A 22344-nucleotide genomic window follows, 5' to 3' on the forward strand; every position below is an offset into this window, starting at 1 on the left:
CCTGGTCCAGTACAGGGCTATAATGTGTGTCTGCTTCTGGCTGAGGTGGTGCCACGTGTGGCAGGCGGTGGTGCACGTGTCGACGGCGTACTCGCAGTGCCGTGAGCGGCTGGTGGAGGAGCGCGTCTACGAGGCGCCGCTAGCGCCGTCGCAGCTGCTCCACGTGGCGGACAAGGCCGACGGCGACGGCGACGAAAAGGCGCCCGACAACAAGTGCGACGCCGACATCTCAGGGAACGCGTGAGTACTGCCTGACACTCTACAGCCCGCTGTTCTAAGACTTGAGCGAGTTTCTTTGTCCATATACGAGGGTCACTCCAAAAGAAATGCACACTATTTTTGTAAAAATACAGTTTTCATTCTGCATGTGTGAAAGTTTTACAGTTTGTAGATACATCCTTCTCGCTCGTTTTCGGACTTAGTTCAACCTGTTCCCGTGAGTGGCGCCGTCACAGCATGTCTTCGAGATGTCTACTACACTTGACGTTCGTCAGAAGCAACGTGCTGTCATAGAATTCCTGTGCTGTGAAAACGAGACAGTGGGAAACATCCACAATAGGTTGAAAAAGGCGTATGGAGATGCTGCTGTCGATCGCAGTACAGTTAGTCGGTGGGCAAGCAGGATACGTGATTAAAGTGGGCAAGGCAATATTGAGGATTGTCCTCGCAGCGGCAGGACTCTTACTGCACACACTCCAGACAATGTGCAGAGAGTTAACGAATTGGTGACTGCTGACAGACGCATCACAGTGAACGAATTGTCACGCTAAGTTGGGATAGGGGAAGGAAGTGTTTGCAGAATACTGAAAGTGTTGGCGTTAAAAAAGGTTTGTGCCAGGTGGGTTCCCAACATGTTGACAGTGGCTCACAAAGAAACAAGAAAAACGGTATGCAGCGAACCTTTCGAACAGTACGAGAATGGTGGAGATGAATTTCTTGGAAGAATTGTGATAAGTGATGAAACATGACTCCATCATTTTTCACCAGAGACGAAGAGGCAATCAATGGAGTGTATAACGATATGTTTACGTAATGTGTATACATAAACATACAGTTATAAATGTCCCCGTTCGTAGTCGCTAATTATAGCAAAATGTTTACTTTTGCGCTGTAACATATAGCTATAATCAGCGGTGGAAATATATTTGCGAACGCCGACCGTGTGCGGCTGTCTCTTATTGGATCGTCTGATCAGTCTGAAGTTGCATTGCAGAGGAGAGTAAATGCCTATTCAAAATATAATTATTTGTGGATAGCTCAACATGAATTTCCTAAGGGACCGTAGTTTATCATGCATTTACCAGTAGAATATGGCGCGGAGAAAATATTTCGCCGCATGCAACTTCCGTCCGATCTCGACGAAAGAATTCGTCACTATGAACTGTTTATTTGGCAGAAACATAAAGAAAATTAAATAACTTCATGAAGGAGTGAGACATAGATTCTATACTAAATAAATAGTCCATACACCAGTTCCATTTAACTCTGAATTTATGGCAATTAATAGATGAACTTACACTGCAATGAAGTATGCCGTTTTGACTGGCACTTCTCTTCTCGTAATGAAAGTAATTCCTTTGACGTTTTCACATACACGTCGCACAATAAATCTGCTGCTATGCAGTATTGCACTTTTAGTATCGCACTTTTACTTTACACTAAATTAATATTATTTTTAACAATAATAATACGGCGGCAAGACATGCGCGTCCGACACAAGAGACAAGAGACAAGAGAAAATGAGTAACTGAGTAACTGTTAATCGAGAATATCTCGTACATCAAAAGAATGTGTAAAAGTGTTCGTCTTCTGTCCGTTTTTCGCGCCGTGGTTTTCAAAGTCAGTAACTCAGTGCATCTCTGACGGTGCTTCGACAATAAACACGTTACGTCACAGGTCGTTCACCTTTTACATTCTCACAACATTATTTGCTAACTGTAGCTGTTGCCGAGCGACTGCTCGATTAGTGAATGATTTAAAATGATAAGGCAATCACATAATGTTACAAGTGCAATCATGCAAAACCACCCAAGAAAAAAAAATTCAAAACCACACCTTCTGCTGGAAAAGTTATGGCTACGATGTCTTTCTATTCCGAAGGACTCTTGCCTGTGGACATCATACCAAGTGGAACCACCATAAATTCTGATGCATATGTGACGACACTGAAGAAACTTCAGGCTCGACTGAGTCGTGTTCGACCACATCGGCAAAAACAGGATGTTTTGCTGTTGCACGGCAGTGCACGGCCACATGTCAGTCAAAAAACCACGGAAGCGATCACAAAACTCGGATGGATAACACTGAAACACCCGCCTTACGGTCCTGACCTGGCTCCGTGTGACTATCATCTCTTTGGGAAACTGAAAGACTCTCTTCGTGGAACAAGGTTTGAAGATGATGACTCCCTTGTGCAAGCTGCCAAACAGTGGCTCCAACAGGTTGGTCCAGAATTTTACCGTGCGGGTATACAGGCGCTGGTTCCAAGATTGCGCAAGGCAGTTGAGAGGGATGGAAATTATGTGGAGAAATGAAAATATTGTTCCTAAAGGATGTATCTACACACTGTAAAACTTTCAAAGATGTAGAATAAAAGATGGATTTAAAAAAAAAATAGTGAGCATTTCTTTTGGAGTGACCCTCATAAATCTCTTTTCCATCACATTGTACACAAGAAATTGGACAGAAAAAAGCTTTTCAGCTGTTCGTTTTACAACCATCAAACATATATCACTTAAGTTTTTATAATGAATTACGTCCATACAATGAATAATTAAAAAGATTTTGCGAACTTGCAGCTTACTGCGAGTGAAAAATAATGTCCGTCTTGCGTGGTGTTACTTACTGTTAAGTCGGCCATATCCGCTTTGATCACTGCAGCGACGGTTTCCGTACATGGGCTATCGCCTGTATTTGTCAGACTTCCAACGCGGATGGTTGAAAATGGACACAAGTGCCCGAAACTAGTCACCATCAAGAAATAAAAAAAAATAGCTACTTCTCAATGCAACTTATGACGAAGCTAAAACCATTTCACTTGTAAATTATAGACTGCATCAATCAGTCGTCCTTTTTAAATTTTATTATGCAAATCTAGATTTCGGCTAGAAGCTAGCCATTCTCAATGCACTATTATTTTCGCTCAATACATGTAAGTCCCTGTTGATCGAGCTTCACCCACAGTTCATTCATTTCATTTAAAAACTTGACTACATACTGTACATTTACAACTTACTTCCACAATAAAAAGTATGAATAACGTTTTTTGTGTAAAGGGTACTCTGATACTTAAAGCAGCTTTTCAGTAGGTACGCAGCCACAGACATTTTAAAGTTTTATACTTCAGCAAGAAATTTTATATGTCTTGACAATCTGTTCTACAATTTTGTTTCTACATGATGCAACCTTTATGGCATAATGTGGTGTTGCAATGAATAACATGTATGTCACTGTTCGACCTGGTACCTTAAACATGGACAATTTTGTTTTGAGCAAAAGGGTTTCTTTTCTCAAAGTACTTTTTTCGAATTCCATAACTACTTACAACATATACTGACGGAAAACAATCGCAACACCCAAAAATAATTAATGTAGAGTAATGAAACTACATTTGTCTAGATAACACATTTAAATGATTAACTTACCATATCACAGATTAATGTAAGTATGAGATAAGACACTGAAAATGTGAAATGCTACTACATTAATAACGGATCTAACCGCCAGAATGTTGAATACGAGCGTGCAGTCATTCATGCAAAGTGTCGTACAGGTGCCAGATGTCAGTTTGCAGGATGGACTTACACGCCTGTAGCCCTTGATCGGCCAATACAGGGACTGTTAATGCTAGTAATGGATGACGGTGGAGTTGTCGTCCGTTGATGTTCCATATGTGCTGGACTGGAGACAGATCTGATGATCGAGCAAGCCAAGGCAACCTGTCGACACTGTCTAGAGTATACTTGATTACAAAAGCGAGCGTTACCCTGGAATGCTTTTCATGAATGGCAGCACAACAAGTCGAATCACCAGGTTGGCGTACATATTTGCTGTCAGAGTGCGTGGGATAACCACCAGAGTGCTGCTGTTGTCATACGAAAACGCGCCCCAGACCACAACTTCAGTTCTAGATCCAGTGTGTCTACAAGGACATGGGCTGGCTGCAGGCCCTTCTAACACACACACGGCCATCACTCGGACAGAGCCAGAAACAGTTTTAATCAGAAAACACAACAGAGCTCCACCCTACCCTCCGACGAGTCACAGATGGTGATGGCTTAGGGTCAGTGGAATGCACGCTACAGGGCGTGTGGTTCGGAGCTGTCCTTGAAGTAACCGATTTGTGACAGTTCGTTTTGTCACTGTGTGACCAACTGCTCCTCAAATTGCTGCTGGAGATGCAGTACGATACTCCAGAGCCATACGATGAACACGATGGTCTTCCCTCACGGTAGTGTCACGTGGCCGTCTGCAGCTCGGTTTTCATCCGAAATTACACTACTGGCCATTAAAATTGCTACACCAAGAAGTAATGTAGATGATAAACGGGTATTCATTGGACAAATATATTATACTAGAACTGACATGTGATTACATTTTCACGCAATTTGAGTACATAGATCCTGAGAAATCAGTACCCAGAAAAATCACCTCTGGCCGTAATAACGGCCTCGATACGCCTGGCCATTGAGTCAAACAGAGCTTGGATGCCGTGTACAGGTACAGCTGCCCATGCAGATTCAACACGATACCACAGTTCATCAAGAGGAGTGACTGGCGTATTGTGACGAGGCAGTTGCTCGGCCACCATTGCCCAGACGTTTTCAATTGGTGAGAGATCTGGAGAATGTGCTGGCCAGGGCAGCAGTCTAACAGTTTCTGTATCCAGAAAGGCCCGTACAGGGCGTACAACATGCGGTCGTGCATTATCCTACTGAAATGTAGGCTTTCGCAGGGGTCGAATGTGGGGTAGAGCCAAGGGTCGTAACTCATCTGAAATGTAACGCCCACTCTTCAAAATTCCGTCAATGCGAACAAGAGCTGACCGAGACGTGTAACCAATGGCATCCCATACCATCACGTCGGGTGATACGCCAGTATGGCGATGACGAATACACGCTTCCAATGTGCGTTCACCGCGATGTCGACAAACACGGATGCTACCATCATGATATTGTAAATAGAACCTGGATTCATCCAAAAAAAATGACGTTCTGCCATTCGTCGTTGAGTATACCATCGCAGGCGCTCCTGTCTGTGATGCAGCGTCAAGGGTAACCGCAGCCGTGGTCTCCGAGCTGATAGTCCATGCTGCTGCAAACGTCGTCGAACTGTACGTGCGGATGGTTGTTGTCTTGCAAACGTCACCATCTGTTGACTCAGGGATCGAGACGTGGCTGCACGATCCGTTACAGCCATGCGGATAAGATGCCTGTCATCTCGACTGCTAGTGATACGAGGCCGTTGGGATCCAGCAAGGCGTTCCGTATTACCCTCCTGAACCCACGGATTCAGTATTCTGCTAACAGTCATTGGATCTCGACCAACGCGAGCAGCAATGTCGTGATACGATAAACTGCAATCGCGATAGGCTACAATCCGACCTTAAAGTCGGAAAGTGATGGTACGCATTCCTCCTCCTTCCACGAGGCATCACAACAACGTTTCACCAGGCAACGCCGGTCAACTGCTGTGTGTGTATGAGAAATCGGTTGGAAACTTTCCTCATGTCAGCACGTTGTAGGTGTCGCCACCGGCGCGAACTTTGTGTGAATGATCTGAGAAGCTAATCATTTGCATATCACAGCATCTTCTTCCTGTCGGTTAAATTTCGCGTCTGTAGCACGTCATCGTCGTGGTGAAGCAATTTTAATGTTCAGTAGTGTATATTCTCGTGAACACCCCTGGCAGCAATCATTTACAGTGGCTACGTTCCTGGCAAATCTATCTGTCGTATCGCAGAAGGAACATCCATCTTCTTGGAGCCTTATTACACGACATCGTTCCCCCGAGGTGACGATGACGATGAAGGCCTTTTTGTTGCGTTAAAGGCAACCTTGTCAAACATCAACTCACCACACACGATTTCAAAGGCAACTAACGCTCAGGACAGTTACGGCGTGTATTTAAAGCAAACCTGGTTTGCATCCTCGTAGTGGCGCTACTCGCGCCGCTTTTATGTGACTGACGCAAAATCGGAATATGCATCATCTTTCATATTTACAAACACGCCTACCAACTTTCGTTTATATCGTACAACTGCTTGGTGTTAGGGTTTATTTCCCGTCTGTGTGTAAACGCAGGGGAAGGGCAAGATTTTTAGATCTTTAAAGAAATATTTGCATGATTTTCTGCTGCTTTCTTCTTTAATTATCGTTCTAGCTGTCTTTTGTTTCCTGGAAACTGTTTTTGTCTCGTGTATATTTCCCTAGAAAATGATATCGTACTTCTGTGTGTACACTAGCAAACTATACGGCCCTAAATGTTTCTACTTTTGTGTTATTGAAAGAATTCTTGCCACATAGTTCATTTTTGCTAGTTTAGAATATAGGGATATGATATGAAAGCTCTAAGATTTTCCTGGATATGAATCTCAAGAAGTTTAATTTGAGCAACAGACCAATGTGTTAGTTATCCATTCATATTATTCGCTGTGCTGCATTTTTATTTTGTTCTGTGTGGTAATTCGTGACTTTTTTTTTAGGAATTAACTATTAGCCTCTTCCTGGTAAATCATTCAGACCTTTCCTTCGTATCATCTTTTGCTGATATAGTAAGACCTTCTTTACCTCCTTCGATCAATGGATTTGTTTCATCTGCAAACAGTACTGGTTCGAAATGCCTAATGTGTAATTAAATCATTAATGTATACCAAGGAAGCAATGGACTTAGAATTCGGCGCTGTGGAAACCTTGACTTAGTCCACATGGAAGGTGTATCAGGAGTTCATTTCCTTCCGTGTACCTAATTTACCTGAAAGCGATGTTTCAAATATGATTTAATCTACTCATTTGGCTCATTCCTTACATTACGGTTCAACTTCATCAGGAGCGCAGAATGATCAGTCACCTCGAAACTAGGTCTGAGATTTTTCTGTGATTGTCCGCTGCATTTAAGACATGGTTTATCAAGTTGAAAGTGTGTATTTCAGTTGACCGCTGTGGCTGAAACCTTGTTGACATCAAGAAATAATATTATACTTGCTGAATAATGTAATTACTTATGAAAGGATCGCTTTCTCAATATTTTTCGAAAACCCAGACAGTAGTGGCACAGGCCTATGCTTACACATACAATGCTGATCACGGTTTTTATGCAGTAGCACGTGGATGTCTTCAGAAAAATGCTCTGAATAAGTGCTCCTTTTTACAAGAAGTTTTGACCCAGGAAATGAGTTATAAAGCAATCTGATGAGAAGGTATTGAACAGAATTGGGGAGAAGATGAGCTTGTGGCACAACTTGATTAGAAGAAGGGATCGGTTGGTAGGACATGTTCTGAGGCATCAAGGGATCACCAATTTGGTACTGGAGGGCAGCGTGGAGGGTAAAAATCGTAGAGGGAGACCAAGAGATGAATACACTCAGCAGATTCAGAAGGATGTAGGCTGCAGTAGGTAATGGGAGATGAAGAAACTTGCACAGGATAGAGTAGCATGGAGAGCTGCATCAAACCAGTCTCAGGACTGAAGACCACAACAACAACAACAACAGATTACATTTACAATACATATTCAAGGGTATCAGCAGTAGTTAGTTCTTACTTTGAGTAACAGAAATAATTACTGGCATAAATGCTTTGCCTGTATTAGTTAAGTACAAGGATGTAGCCTCTCACCTTTTTAACGTATATATTGACAACACCATTGAACAATGAAAGCAAGAAGTTAACCAAGGTATAAAATTAATTCCTAGAAACATGCTTTAAATATTATACTCTACTTTGATGACCAATAACTTTAAAAAAAAAAGCGATGGTTGATATACAATTTGCTCTACATCACTTGGACTAAATAGGTAAACTCTATAAATTGAACCTATCAGCAAATAAACCAAAATTATGGTTTTTAGAAGAAAATATCCAGTACGTTCTAAAATAATGCTGGAAGGAAAACCAGTTGAACTGGTACCTCTCTTTTAACTATTAGGATGTGGTGTAAATTATGAGTATGATAATCACCTTCATGAAGTCAAACAAGTTTCAAATGATATGTGGCGCTGTACATAGAACATTAACCAATAAAACCTTGAAAGAAATAGAGAATTCCATAAAATAATTGCAACATCTATGCTCACATACGGAATTGTGACCTACACATAAATGAAGAAGACCAAAGAAGTATAAAGTCAGCTGAAATGAAATTTTTAAGGGAAGTATGAGAATGTACTTTGAGAAAGCAAATGTAGACTTCTGAAGTAAGGAAAGAACTACATATATTTTGCACGAATGAAGAAATAGAATATGAGATAACAAAATGAAAGAAGCATATTCAAAGACAGGGGACAGAAAGAAATAGACATGTGGTGGACTATAGACCTAAAGGAAAGAGACGTTTAGGAAAACCAAGAAAAAGGCGGCTTTCGTGAAGACGGAGTCTTTAAGTCTTTAAGTGAGGAAGACGAAGTTATTTCTAGCAGTTCCATAATCTGATTCAAGAACCTAAGCCACCTTGTAGCTGAGGTTTATGCAACAAGGGTGCTTAGCTCCATCTGATAATCTAACCCCTTTCTGGTCAAAGCCTGAAATACAGTGTGTCCAAAAAAATGTGGAATACTTTGAGATGTGGTATTACTCTTCGAAACAAAAAAAATAAGTCCACTAAACATGGATCCGGGAATACATACATTCTGAGATAAACACGTGTTTTATAGGAGGTGTTTAACGTGGCGTCCATTCATGACAATGCACCCTCTGCCCTCCGTCGTAAGGAATGAAGCACCCTTTGAAGTATACCTGGTTGTTGTTGTACCTGCTGGCATGCACTGAAGAAGCGACCCTTTAGTCTTCGCACATCGTCGATTGGCGTGGCGTAGGCAAGTTCCTTCAAGTGTCCCCATAACCAAAAGGCTAGGGGATTGAAGTCTGGGGAACGTGCAGACCAAAGTATGCCGCCACCTTCCCCCCCCCCCCCCCCTCCCCAACCAATCCAACTGTCCTGAAATGTCTGCATCAGATGTTCGCGCACATTGTGTCGAAAGTGTGCAGGTGTGCCATCATGAGGCATGAACCACATTTGTATTCCTTGGTGCAATTGCACAGTCTCCGGCAAAGTAGGCAATACATTGATGAGAAAGTCCAGATTATGCGTCCCAGTTAATCTTTGTGGTAGCACGTATGGCCCTATTAATCTATCGCCATGTACGCCTGCCCATACATTGACTGAGAATCTATGTTGATGCCCTCTTTCCTGTATTGGTTGGGGATTTACGTCTGCCCATACACGCTGGTTATGGACATTCGCAGCACCATGTCTTGCGAACTCTGCCTCGTCTGTAAATGAAGTCTTGGATGTTGGCAGTGGATCTGTGGCACACTTCTGCAACGACCATTGATAGAAGCGCCGTCTGCCATGTTGATCCTGTGGTCTTACGGCCAGAACGCGCTGGAGATGATATGGCTACAACAGTCGTTCATGAAGTATACCCAGATAAGAGTGAGACACTCCATCTGCTGATGCTGCTGCTAATCGTTGCACACTGGTCCCAGGGGTTTCTTCCACCGAACGTATCACACGCTCCTCCATGTCAAGGGTGCGGACTGTTGCAGGGTCTTCTACTGTCAGTCTTCCTAGGTGCTAAGGTGCCTGTGTCCCTCAGTCGCTGGAAAAGTCTGCCGAACAATTTGTCAGAAGGCACTCTGCGCAGAATAGGCTACTTCCATTTGCTAAACCGTAGCAAAATATCATATCCGCCATTTCACTTATCGAATAGTAGGCTTCCATTGATAACAAATGGTGGAATAGAGAAAATGTAAATGTACTACACCGTTTGCAAGTACTAACAATGCAATAACAGTAAATTCGTAAGTGAATCCGCGTTTGGAAGAAGTTAAAACATCATGATACGTACCCAGAGTTGACAGTACTGTACAATACGGCAGACAAACACGACGAAAACTAAGCTAGCCTGCAACACGGTTCTAACCACAAAACTATCTGCAAACCACCTAATGTTAGGTACAGTACCGTGAGGAAGACGTCATAATACCCTGCCGACACATCTGACGGGGCGCCAATGCAGCGACTGTGCTAACAGCCGCAACCAAGCGTCGCGCAGCCCTTCCTGTAAACACGTGTTTATCTCGGAAAGTATGGGTTTCCGGACCCAAGTTTATTGGACTTATTTTTCCTGTTTCGATGAATACTACCATCTCTCAAAGTATTCGACACCTTTTTTTGAACACCCAGCATAAACATCCAAACCAATCTCACAGAACATAACATGATCAAAAAAATGGTTCAAATGGCTCTGACCACTACGGGACTTAACTTCTAATGTCATCAGTCCCCTAGAACTTAGAACTACTTAAACCTAACTAACCTAAGGACATCACACACATCCATGCCCGAGGCAGGATTCGAACCTGCGACCGTAGCGGTCACGCGGTTCCAGACTGAAGCGCCTAGAACCGCACGGCCACACCGGCCGGCTGCTTGGTGTATTCATCTCTTGGTCTCCCTCTACGATCTTTACCCTCCACGCTGCCCTCCAGTACTAAATTGATGATCCCTTGATGCCTCAGAACATGTCCTACCAACCGACCCCTTCTTCTGCTCAAGTTGTGCCACAAACTGCTCTTCTCCCCAATTCTACTCAATACCTCCTCATTAGTTATGTGATCTACCCATTTAATCTTCAGCATTCTTCTGTAGCACCACATTTCGAAAGCTTCTATTCTCTTCTTATCCAAACTACACTCCTGGAAATTGAAATAAGAACACCGTGAATTCATTGTCCCAGGAAGGGGAAACTTTATTGACGCATTCCTGGGGTCAGATACATCACATGATCACACTGACAGAACCACAGGCACATAGACACAGGCAACAGAGCATGCACAATGTCGGCACTAGTACAGTGTATATCCACCTTTCGCAGCAATGCAGGCTGCTATTCTCCCATGGAGACGATCGTAGAGATGCTGGATGTAGTCCTGTGGAACGGCTTGCCATGCCATTTTCACCTGGCGCCTCAGTTGGACTAGCGTTCGTGCTGGACATGCAGACCGCGTGAGACGACGCTTCATCCAGTCCCAAACATGCTCAATGGGGGACAGATCCGGAGATCTTGCTGGCCAGGGTAGTTGACTTACACCTTCTAGAGCACGTTGGGTGGCACGGGATACATGCGGACGTGCATTGTCCTGTTGGAACAGCAAGTTCCCTTGCCGGTCTAGGAATGGTAGAACGATGGGTTCGATGACGTTTTGGATGTATCGTGCACTATTCAGTGTCCCCTCGACGATCACCAGTGGTGTACGGCCAGTGTAGGAGATCGCTCCCCACACCATGATGCCGGGTGTTGGCCCTGTGTGCCTCGGTCGTATGCAGTCCTGATTGTGGCGCTCACCTGCACGGCGCCAAACACGCATACGACCATCATTGGCACCAAGGCAGAAGCGACTCTCATCGCTGAAGACTATACGTCTCCATTCGTCCCTCCATTCACGCCTGTCGCGACACCACTGGAGGCGGGCTGCACGATGTTGGGGCGTGAGAGGAAGACGGCCTAACGGTGTGCGGGACCGTAGCCCAGCTTCATGGAGACGGTTGCGAATGGTCCTCGCCGATACCCCAGGAGCAACAGTGTCCCTAATTTGCTGGGAAGTGGCGGTGCGGTCCCCTACGGCACTGCGTAGGATCCAACGGTCTTGGCGTGCATCCGTGCGTCGCTGCAGTCCGGTCCCTGGTCGACGGGCACGTGCACCTTCCGCCGACCACTGGCGACAACATCGATGTACTGTGGAGACCTCACGCCCCACGTGTTGAGCAATTCGGCGGTACGTCCACCCGGCCTCCCGCATGCCCACTATACGCCCTCGCTCAAAATCCGTCAACTGCACATACGGTTTACGTCCACGCTGTCGCGGCATGCTACCAGTGTTAAAGACTGCGATGGAGCTCCGTATGGCACGGCAAACTGGCTGACACTGACGGCGGCGGTGCACAAATGCTGCGCAGCTAGCGCCATTCGACGGCCAACACCACGGTTCCTGGTGTGTCCGCTGTGCCGTGCGTGTGATCATTGCTTGTACAGCCCTCTCGCAGTGTCCGGAGCAACTATGGTGGGTCTGACACACCGGTGTCAATGTGTTCTTTTTTCCATTTCCAGGAGTGTATTTATCCTCAATGTTTCACTTCCATACTAGGCTACACTCCATACAAATATTTTCAGAAACGACTTCCTGACACTTAAATCTATACTCGATGTTAACGAATTTCTCTTCTTCAGAAACGCTTTCCTTGCCATAGTCAGTCTACTTTTTATATCCTCTCTACTTCGACCATCATCAGTTATTTTGCACCCCAAATAGCAAAACTCCTTTACTACTTTAAGTGTCTCATTTCCTAATCTAATTCCCTCAGCGTCATCCGACTTAATCCGACTACATTCCATTATCCTTGTTTTGCTTTTGTTGATGTTCATCTTATACCCTCCTTTCAAGACACTGTCCATTCCGTTCAACTGCTCTTCCAAGTCCTTTGCTATCTCTGACAGAATTACAATGTCAATAATGTAGATAGAGAAGTAAAAATTGATACACATGCTTGGAATGACATGGGGTTTTAATAGAACCAAAAAAAAGTTCACAAAATGTCCGACAGATGGCGCTGGACAGCAAAACGTCAGTAACTGCGCATGAAATCGTGTATAAAAGGAGCTGTAATGAGAGAGAGAATAAGATGCGCCAGCAGTCGCAGCATGTTGACGTTACCTGAAAAGGCGTTTTTAGTGAAGCTGTATTATCAGAATGGGGTATGTGCTAGTTCAGCGTTACGATCCTTTCGCCATAGGAAGGGGATTCGAACGGGTAAAGATCTGTTGACAAATGCAGCTGTGGCGAGAATGATTTCGAAGTTCGAAGCCACGGGTTGTTTAGACAATAGACCCTGTAGTGGCGGACCGAGCACAAGACGTAATGCTACTAAGACAGTTCAGGAAGAAGTGGAGACTTTTGCAGGTTCGTCTATGCACTGGGGAGTCAGCGCTCGTGCAGTCGCACGTCGCACCGGCGTTCCATACACTACTATTTGGTTGGCACTTAGGCGTACCCCCCCTCCCCCCCCCCCCCCCCCCCCCATGCTATCCGTATAAAATCCATCGGTATTATGAACTGTTACCTGGCGATTTAGTGAAGCGGAGGGCATTTTCGGTGTGGGCGTTTCAAAAGACGGCGGAAGATGACGATTGGTTGAGTAACGTGTTGTGGACCGACGAAGCTCATTTCACGCTCCGAGGGTCTGTCAACGCCCACAACTGCAGAATTTGGGCTACCGAAAATCCTAGAACTGTCGTGGAAACTGCATTGCACGACGTGAAAGTCACGGTATGGGTAGGATTTACCACATCTACCGTTACCGGGCCTTTTTTCTTCGAGGAAATGCGTGATTCTGGTTTTGTAACTGCTACCGTGACGGGTGAGAGGTACACCGATATGTTACAAAATCGCATCATCCCCAGCCTGGCTGATAAACACCTGCTGGAGCGTACGACGATTATGCAGGATGGCGCTCCACCACATATTGCTAGACGTGTGAAAGATCTCTTGCGCGCGTCGTTTGGTGATGATCGTGTGCTCAGCCGCCACTTTCGTGATGTTTGGCATCCCAGGTCCCCAGACCTCAGTCCGTGCGATTATTGGCTTTGGGGTTACCTGAAGTCGCAAGTGTATCGTGATCGACCGACATCTCTATGGATGCTGAAAGACAACATCTGACGCCAATGCCTCACCATAACTCCGGACATGCTTTACAGTGCTGTTCACAACATTATTCCTCGACTATAGATATTGTTGAGGATTGATGGACATATTGAGCATTTCCTGTAAAGAACATCGTCTTTGCATTGTCTTACTTTATTATGCTAATTATTGCTATTCTGGTCAGATGAAGCGCCATCTGTCTGACACTTTTTGAACTTTTGTATTTTTGTGGTTCTAATAAAACCCCATGTCATTCCAAGCATCTGTTTCAATTTGAACCTCTCTATTTATATTATTCCGTGATTTATTCAGTTTTCAAATTTATACTGACCTTTTCTACATCTACATCTACATTTATACTCCGCAAGCCACCCAACGGTGTGTGGCGGAGGGCACTTTACGTGCCACTGTCATTACCTCCCTTTCCTGTTCCAGTCGCGTATGGTTCGCGGGAAGAACGACTGCCTGAAAGCCTCCGTGCGCGCTCGAATCTCCCTAATTTTACATTCGTGATCTCCTCGGGAGGTATAAGTAGAGGGAAGCAATATATTCGATACCTCATCCAGAAACGCACCCTCTCGAAACCTGGCGAGCAAACTACACCGCGATGCAGAGTGCCTCTCTTGCAGAGTCTGCCACTTGAGTTTGTTAAACATCTCCGTAACGCTATCACGGTTACCAAATAACGCTGTGACGAAACGCGCTGCTCTTCTTTGGATCTTCTCTATCTCCTCCGTCAAGCCGATCTGGTACGGATCCCACACTGATGAGCGATACTCAAGTATAGGTCGAACGATCACCCGGTAGGCCACAAAGCTCAGCAATATTGACATGTGGTGACTGGACTGGCCTGAAGAGATGTGACAGCTCATCCTGACGCTCACAAAGCCAGTATTTGACAATGTGAGCTGTATGAGCATCGGTGTTGTCGTCTTGGAATATAGCATCACTATTGGAAAGCAAGCAAATCGTACCATGGGATGGACCTGATGAGCCGAGGTGGTCTTATAATTTCTGGCAGTAACGCGACCTTGCTGCGTAACCATAGAGCTCTTGGAATACCATGACGTTGCTCCCAATTCATCACCGAACGCCCACCACGTTTTACCCTGGGGACGTAAACTCAGCTAGAAGTTGCAGATAATGTGCAACAAGACTCAAGACTCGTCCGACCAAATTACTTTCTTTCAGCGCCCCATAGGCCCTTTTTTAAAAAGAGTAAACCGTCATTTGACTGTTTATTATTATAACATAAACATAATTATATACAGTCAAACGGCGGCCTACTCTTTTGAAATGTACTGTATGATTATGATCAACGCTGGCGAAAACTCTGCGTTATCTAAGTTTTACAACTTCGGCACCACGTTTTCCTGCTACGGGCATTCACATAACTGTTGACTGGCTTCGAAGGTCCAGCTCGCCCTGCAATTCTTTGCTTATGGAACTCCCTTCGTGTTGCTTTGGTGCTGACATGGTTGGCAAGTGTGATATTCAGTTCTGCAGTAGCATTTGCAGCTGTGACCCTCTTATTTTTCGTCACAATCCTCTTCAATGACGTTCTTTGACGGTCACTCAATACATGCGTCGTGACAGTACATGACCAGTTTTCCTGATTTTCCTGTATGCAGTACAAATGTTAGATAACCTGCCTCTTGAAACATCAAACACTTTGTATACCTTGATTACGCAAGCACTCACCATAGTAGCACCAACAATTCGTCCATGTCCGAATTCACTAAGCTCTAAAACAATGCACTCACTACTACACAGAACACTGTTTTGAGCACGATTGACACTTGCAATGTACTGACATAGCAAAGGTGCCGTTCCTGGTAACACAACAGTACAACCTGAAGAGCTGAGTAGCGTCTGCATTTATACTCTAAGATAAAAAAACGACGCACCACGAAGGAATTATCCGAATGGGACGGAAATCGCAGTAGATGTGATCTGCATATACAAACAAATTATAACAGTTTCAGGAAAATTGGATGATTTATTCAAGAGAAAGAGCTTCACAACCTGAGCAAGCGAATAACCCGCTATCCGCCTCTGGCCCTTATCCAAATACTTATTCGCCGTGGCACTGATTGATACAATTTTTGGATGGCCTCCTGAGAGATATCATGGAAAATTCTGTCCAATTGGAGGGTTAAATAGTCAAAATCACGAGATGGTTAGAGGGCCCCATCAGCAAAGTCCAAAACGTTCGCAATTGGTAATAGAACCAGCGACCTTGCTGGCCAAGCTATGAACAAAGACAAGAACAAAGACAAGCAGTAGATACTATCACCGTGTACGGGCGGGCATTTTTAAGTAGTTCTAAGTTTAAAAAAAATGTTCAAATGTGTGTGAAATCTTATGGTACTTAACTGCTAAGGTCATCAATCCCTAAGCTTACACACTACTTAACCTAAATTATTATAAGGACAAACACACACACCGATGCCCCAGGGAGGACTCTAACATCCGCCGGGACCAGGCGCCCAGTCCATGACTGCAGCGCCTAAGACCGCTCGGCTAATCCCGCGCGGCCAGTTCTAAGTTCTATGGAACTGATGACCCGAGATGTTAAGTCCCATAGTGCTCAGAGCCATTTGAACCATTTTTTGAAGGGCAACAAAACGGGGCGTAGGACATTGTCGACGTACCGCTGTGCTGTGAGAGTGTGGTGGATGAAAACCAAAGGGAAATAAAATGCCCCCTGAGGCCATCAGTCATGGCTGTCGGGCCGTAAAGTGGGCGACATTCGGACTAGAATCCCACCACTCTCCGGGGCGCCTCCACTCAATGAGATTCCAGGCTGAAGACGTGTCTGGGGACGCCCTGGACAACAGGGTCTGCACACCCAGGAGTGATGTTCCGGGGTGCCGTTTTATTTCGCAACAGGACCCCTTAGGTTGTCATCCGCAGCACTCTCACAGCACAGCGGTGCGTCGAAAATGTTTGACGTTCCGTTTTGTTGCCCTTCATGGCAAGCCGCCCAGGGCTTACATTTCAACAAGATAATGCCCATCCGCACACGACGAGAGTTTCTATCGCTTGTCTTCGTGCTTGCCAATCCCTACCTTGACCAGCAAGTTTGCCGGATCTCTCCACAACTGAGAACGTTTGGAGCATTATGGGAAGGGTTCTCCAACCAGTTCGGTGTTTTGACGATCTAACGCACCAGTTGGACAGAATCTGGAACGATTTCCCCCAGGAGGCTATCTATCAACTCTATGAATCATAGGCAGGACGAGTACCTGTTTACATAAGGACAGAGGTGGACCAATGCGTTGGTGACTTGCTCAGTTTGTAAAGCTCTTTAGCTTGAATAAATCATTCAGTTTTTCATTTGTTTGCCTGTGCATTTACGTAACATCTGCCGATGTCTGTTCTTTTCGGATAATTCCTTCGCGGTGAATGTATGTTCAAGCATGCGTTTCTAGCGATATTTCCGTATTTATGTCCAGCGCCTATGCATCAGCTGCAGAGACGAGAGGAGGGGTCAGTTAGACCTGAGTATGTGACGACTGTGCAGGTTGCCGCTCGGCTACCCCAACACGTACACACTGACCAAGGCGGTGGCCGAGCAGCTGGTGCGCGACGAGGGCGTCGGGCTGCCCGTGGCCATCGTGCGGCCCTCCATGGGTGAGTAAGCGCTGCGCTGCGCTGGCTCCTCTCCTCGCTCGCGGGGCGAGTCTTCCACTCAGCTGCAAGCTGTGCGCTGTTTTTAAACACTTCCGAGTGGAATAAAACTCTGTACCTGACAGGGACTCGAAACCCCAAACCTTTGCTGGATAGCTCTGTCTGCAATAGGCAACGCCGCATGTCATTCTCAATGGAGAGAAGTCTTCCGAAGTAAGAGTGATTTCAGGTGTGCCGCAGGGGAGTGTCGTAGGACCGTTGCTATTCACAACATACATAAATGACATTGTGGATGACATCGGAAGTTCACTGAGGCTTTTTGCGGATGATGCTGTGGTATATCGAGAGGTTGTAACAATGGAAAATTGTACTGAAATGCAGGGGGATCTGCAGCGAATTGACGCATGGTGCAGGGAATGGCAGTTGAATCTCAATGTAGACAAGTGTAATGTGCTGCGAATACATAGAAAGATAGATCCCTTATCAATTAGCTACAATGTAGCAGGTCAGCAAGTGGAAGCAGTAAATTCCATAAATTATCTGGGAGTACGCATTAGGAGTGATTTAAAATGGAATGATCATATAAAGTTGAACGTCGGTAAAGCACATGCCAGACAGATTCATTGGAAGAATCCTAAGGAAACGCAATCCGAAAACAACGGAAGTAGGTTACAGTACACTTGTTCGCCCACTGCTTGAATACTGCTCAGCAGTATGGGATCCGTATCAGATAGGGTTGACAGAAGATATAGAGAACGTCCAACGGAGAGCAGCGCGCTTCGTTACAGGATCATTTAGTAATCGCAAAAGCGTTACGGAGATGATAGATAAACTCCAGTGGAAGGCTCTGCAGGAGAGACGCTCAGTAGCTCGGTACGGGCTTTTGTTAAAGTTTCGAGAACATACCTTCACCGAAGAGTCAAGCAGTATATTGCTCCCTCCTACGTATATCTCGCGAAGAGACCATGAGGATAAAATCAGAGATTAGAGCCCACACAGAGGCATACCGACAATCCTTCTTTCCACGAACAATACGAGACTGGAATAGAAGGGAGAACCGATAGAGGTACTCAAGGTACCCTCCGCCACACACCGACAGGTGGCTTGCGGAGAGTGGATGTAGATGTAGATGTAGAAGGTTCCATGATCGTGCCTCGGTCTGGCACACAGTTTTAATCTGCCATCACGATTCCAATCCCGTAAGTCCATACGTTTTTCTGACCATGACACTGATGAGAGAGCTAACATGGAATGCTTAAATTTCGTAAAAGTCCTTTTGGCCTCAGCAATTCAGGAATTCAAAACGACAAATTAGTGTCACCAACATCCATGCCAAGTAATACTATGTGGCCCATAATTCGAAATCTTCCTAAACAGCTACCCATCCTATGTAACTTTAAACAGGAGAAATTCTTGTGTGTTCCACCCCACTTCAGGTCTGCCCCAAGCCTCGGTCCTTTCGCCATTACTTGTACTGTCTCCTCGTGCGTGAGTGCTAAGTTGCTACGTAGATTTTATTTACAACGTTACAATTCTTTCAAATTCAGAAGGTGCCAGGGGTAAAATACAGGGAGCAAAAGGCTATTTACAATTTGTACAGAAAGCAGATGGCTGTTATAAGAGTCGAGGGACATGAAAGGGAAGCAGTGGTTGGGAAGGGAGTGAGACAGGGTTGTAGCCTCTCCCCGATGCTATTCAATCTGTATATTGAGCAAGCAGTAAAGGAAACAAAAAAAATTCGGAGTAGGCATTAAAATCCATGGAGAAGAAATAAAAACTTTGAGGTTCGCCGATGACATTGTAATTCTGTCAGAGACAGCAAAGGACCTGGATGAGCAGCTGAACGGAATGGACAGTGTCTTGAAAGGAGGGCATAACATTAACATCAACAAAACCAAAACGAGGATAATGGAATCTAGTCAAATTAAATCGGGTGATGCTGTGGGAATTAGATTGGGAAATGAGACGCTTAAAGTAGTAAATGAGTTTTGCTATTTGCGGAGCAAAATAACTGGTGATGGTCGAAGTAGAGAGGATATAAAATGTAGACTGGCAATGGCAAGGAAAGCGTTTCTGAAGAAGAGAAGTTTGTTGACCTCGAGTATAGATTTAAGTGTCAGTAAGTCGTTTCTGAAAGTATTTGTATGGAGTGTAGCCATGTATGGAAGTGAAACGTGGACGATAAATAGTTTAGACAAGAAAAGAATAGAAGCTTTCGAAATGTGGTGCTACAGAAGAATGCTGAAGATTAGATGGGTAGATCACATAACTACTGAGAAGGTATTGAATAGAATTGGAGAGAAGAGAAATTTGTTTCACAACTTGACTAGAAGAACGGATCAGTTGGTAGGGCATATTCTGAGGCATCAAGGGATCACCAATTTAGTATTGGAGGACAGCGTGGAGGGTAAAAATTGTAGAGAGGCCAAGAGATGAATACACTAAACAGATTCAGAAGGATGTAGGTTGCAGTAAGTACTGGGAGATGAAGAAGCTTGTTCAGCATAGAGTAGCATGGAGAGGTGCATTAAACCAGTCTCTGGACTGAAGACCACAACAACAACATGAAAAAAAACGTACATTAATTACAATATACGGCGTTCACACACTCTTTACTCAACATGTAAACGTCACTACAGATATTCGGATTTAGGTTATGACATGTTCGAAATACCTGCCATCAATGTCGATGGTGTGGCGCAGACTAATAGCGAAATTCTATATGACATGCTGAAGTGTCGGAACATCGATGTTGTCGGTGACCTCCTGAATGGCTGTTTTCAGCGCAGCAATAGTTTTGGGATTATTGCTGTACACCTTGTCTTTAAAATAGCCCCAGAAAAAGGAGTCGCATGTGATCAGATCCGGAGAATATGGCGGCCAACCGAGGCCCATGCCAGTGGCATCGGGGTACCCCAGAGCCAGAAGGCGGTCCCCAAAGCGCTCCTCCAGGACATCAAACACTCTCCTGCTTCGATGGGGTTGAACTCAGTCTTGCATAAATCACATCTTGTCTAAGTCAGGACCACTTTAGATAACGCAGATGGAATCATCTTCCAAAACCTTCACGTACCGTTCGGTAGTCACCGTGCCATCAAAGAATATCGCACCTATTATTCCGTGACACAGTCACCCGTTGAGCGAAGAGACTTCTCTATCGCAAAATGCGGATTCTCAGCCCTCAAATTTTACTTATTGACGAAACCATCCAAATGAAAGTGGGCTGCGTCGCTAAACCAAACCATACAGCGCGTACTAATTTCTTCATGCCCCGCGCCCAACCGGTGCAGTTTGGACGTCCTAACGCAAACCGTTCAGAAGTTGTGACGATTTTATTTCATACTGTTCACTAATTGTCACCCCGTATCTCAGACTATTTTCAGTGTGAGCACAGGAGAACAATACAATGATGTACAGTCTTCCACGCAGGTCTTCTTTCTTTAACGTTGCTGGGAGGGAAAACAGATTTCGTAGTCTACGTGATTTTTTTGCTCCTGAGTTTACGCAAAAAACAGTTCTACGGTTAGAAGTAGTACAACACATAAAACACTCTTCTCTTGGAGCTTATCTGATTTGAATGAAATATCCTTTCCTAGCTGGCCCAGTACAAAATTTCTAAACCTTCAATTAAAGTTTAAGTAAAGCCGACTATTGCCCGAGAGTGAGATCCAAAGATATCCGTTATTGGGTGACTAAGCCACTAATTCTGACAGCTGAAGAACGTTCTGCTTCGTCATATAAATTTGATGCTGTTTATTACTATAAAAAAACATAGTTTTTATGATTTCAAAATATCTCAAATATCAAGTCCCTACAATTTCTCAATGCACGTAAATATATGATAACATTTGAAATCAGTTTCAGTTGATCTGTTACTTCGGGGTATCTGTTATGCTACTTTAAGGAAAACAGTTTTATTTTCAGATTAAGCTTGGTTGGTTTGTGGGATTAAAGGGACCAGACTGCAACGGTCATCCGTCCCTTGTTCCAAAACTTAAAAACTACCACACAGAGTAAAAAAACGGATAATAGAGACAACAGACAACACAGGACAAGAAAAACTCAGACAAAGAAAAGACATAACGAATTACAATCACACGGAGTGTGGCGGTGGTTGGCCGACCATAGAATAAAAAACCAAAAGCCGACCACCTAGAACACATTAAAAACTCAGTTTAAAACCGTAGGCCAAAGGCCAGAATCAACACAAAACAATAAAATAAAACATAAGCACTCATATTAAATGATAAAAACCCCCTGCCCGAATAAAACTTAAAACTAAGCCAGCCATAGCAGGGTCATCAGTTAAAAGGGCAGGGAGCGTATCACGCAGCGCAAATGTCCGCCTGACAACAGCTAAAAGGGGGCAAGCCAACAAAATGTGGGCCACTGTCAAAGCCGCCCCGCAGCGACACAGAGGAGGGTCCTCCCGACGCAGTAAGTCACTGTGTGTCAGCCGGGAGTGTCCAATGCGGAGCCAACAAAGGACGACTGTGTCCCTGCGGTTGGCTCGCATGGATGACCGTCACACAGTCGTCGTCTCCTTAATGGCACGGAGTTTATTTGGCGTGATCCGATCGCGCCATTCAGCGTCCCAAAGCGCAAAAACTTTTCTGCGGAGGACTGCTCGCAAATCAGTCTCTGGGAGGTCAATGTCCATAGAAGGTTTACTGATGGCCTCTTTCGCCAGGCGGTCAACATATTCATTGTCCGGGATACCGACATGACCGGAGGTCCACACAAAGACCACAGAGCGGCCGCAACGGGCAAGAGTATGCAGGGACTCCTGGAT

General features: G+C 44.8%; 1 protein-coding gene across 2 annotated transcripts in view; it reads left to right on the forward strand.

Annotated features, from left to right (window-relative positions):
• The window catches only part of LOC126419044 (fatty acyl-CoA reductase wat-like), a 250451-nt gene that overhangs the window by 170705 nt on the left and 57402 nt on the right, over window positions 1–22344 (forward strand). For both annotated transcript variants that reach the window (XM_050086115.1, XM_050086116.1), the window contains exons 4-5: window positions 65–240; window positions 17446–17555. In XM_050086115.1, the coding sequence (XP_049942072.1) occupies window positions 65–240; window positions 17446–17555 (286 nt within the window). The remainder of the gene's footprint in view (window positions 1–64; window positions 241–17445; window positions 17556–22344) is intronic.

The sequence above is a fragment of the Schistocerca serialis genome, chromosome 9 (assembly GCF_023864345.2).
Source record: "Schistocerca serialis cubense isolate TAMUIC-IGC-003099 chromosome 9, iqSchSeri2.2, whole genome shotgun sequence".
NCBI classification, from domain to species: Eukaryota; Metazoa; Arthropoda; class Insecta; order Orthoptera; family Acrididae; genus Schistocerca; species Schistocerca serialis.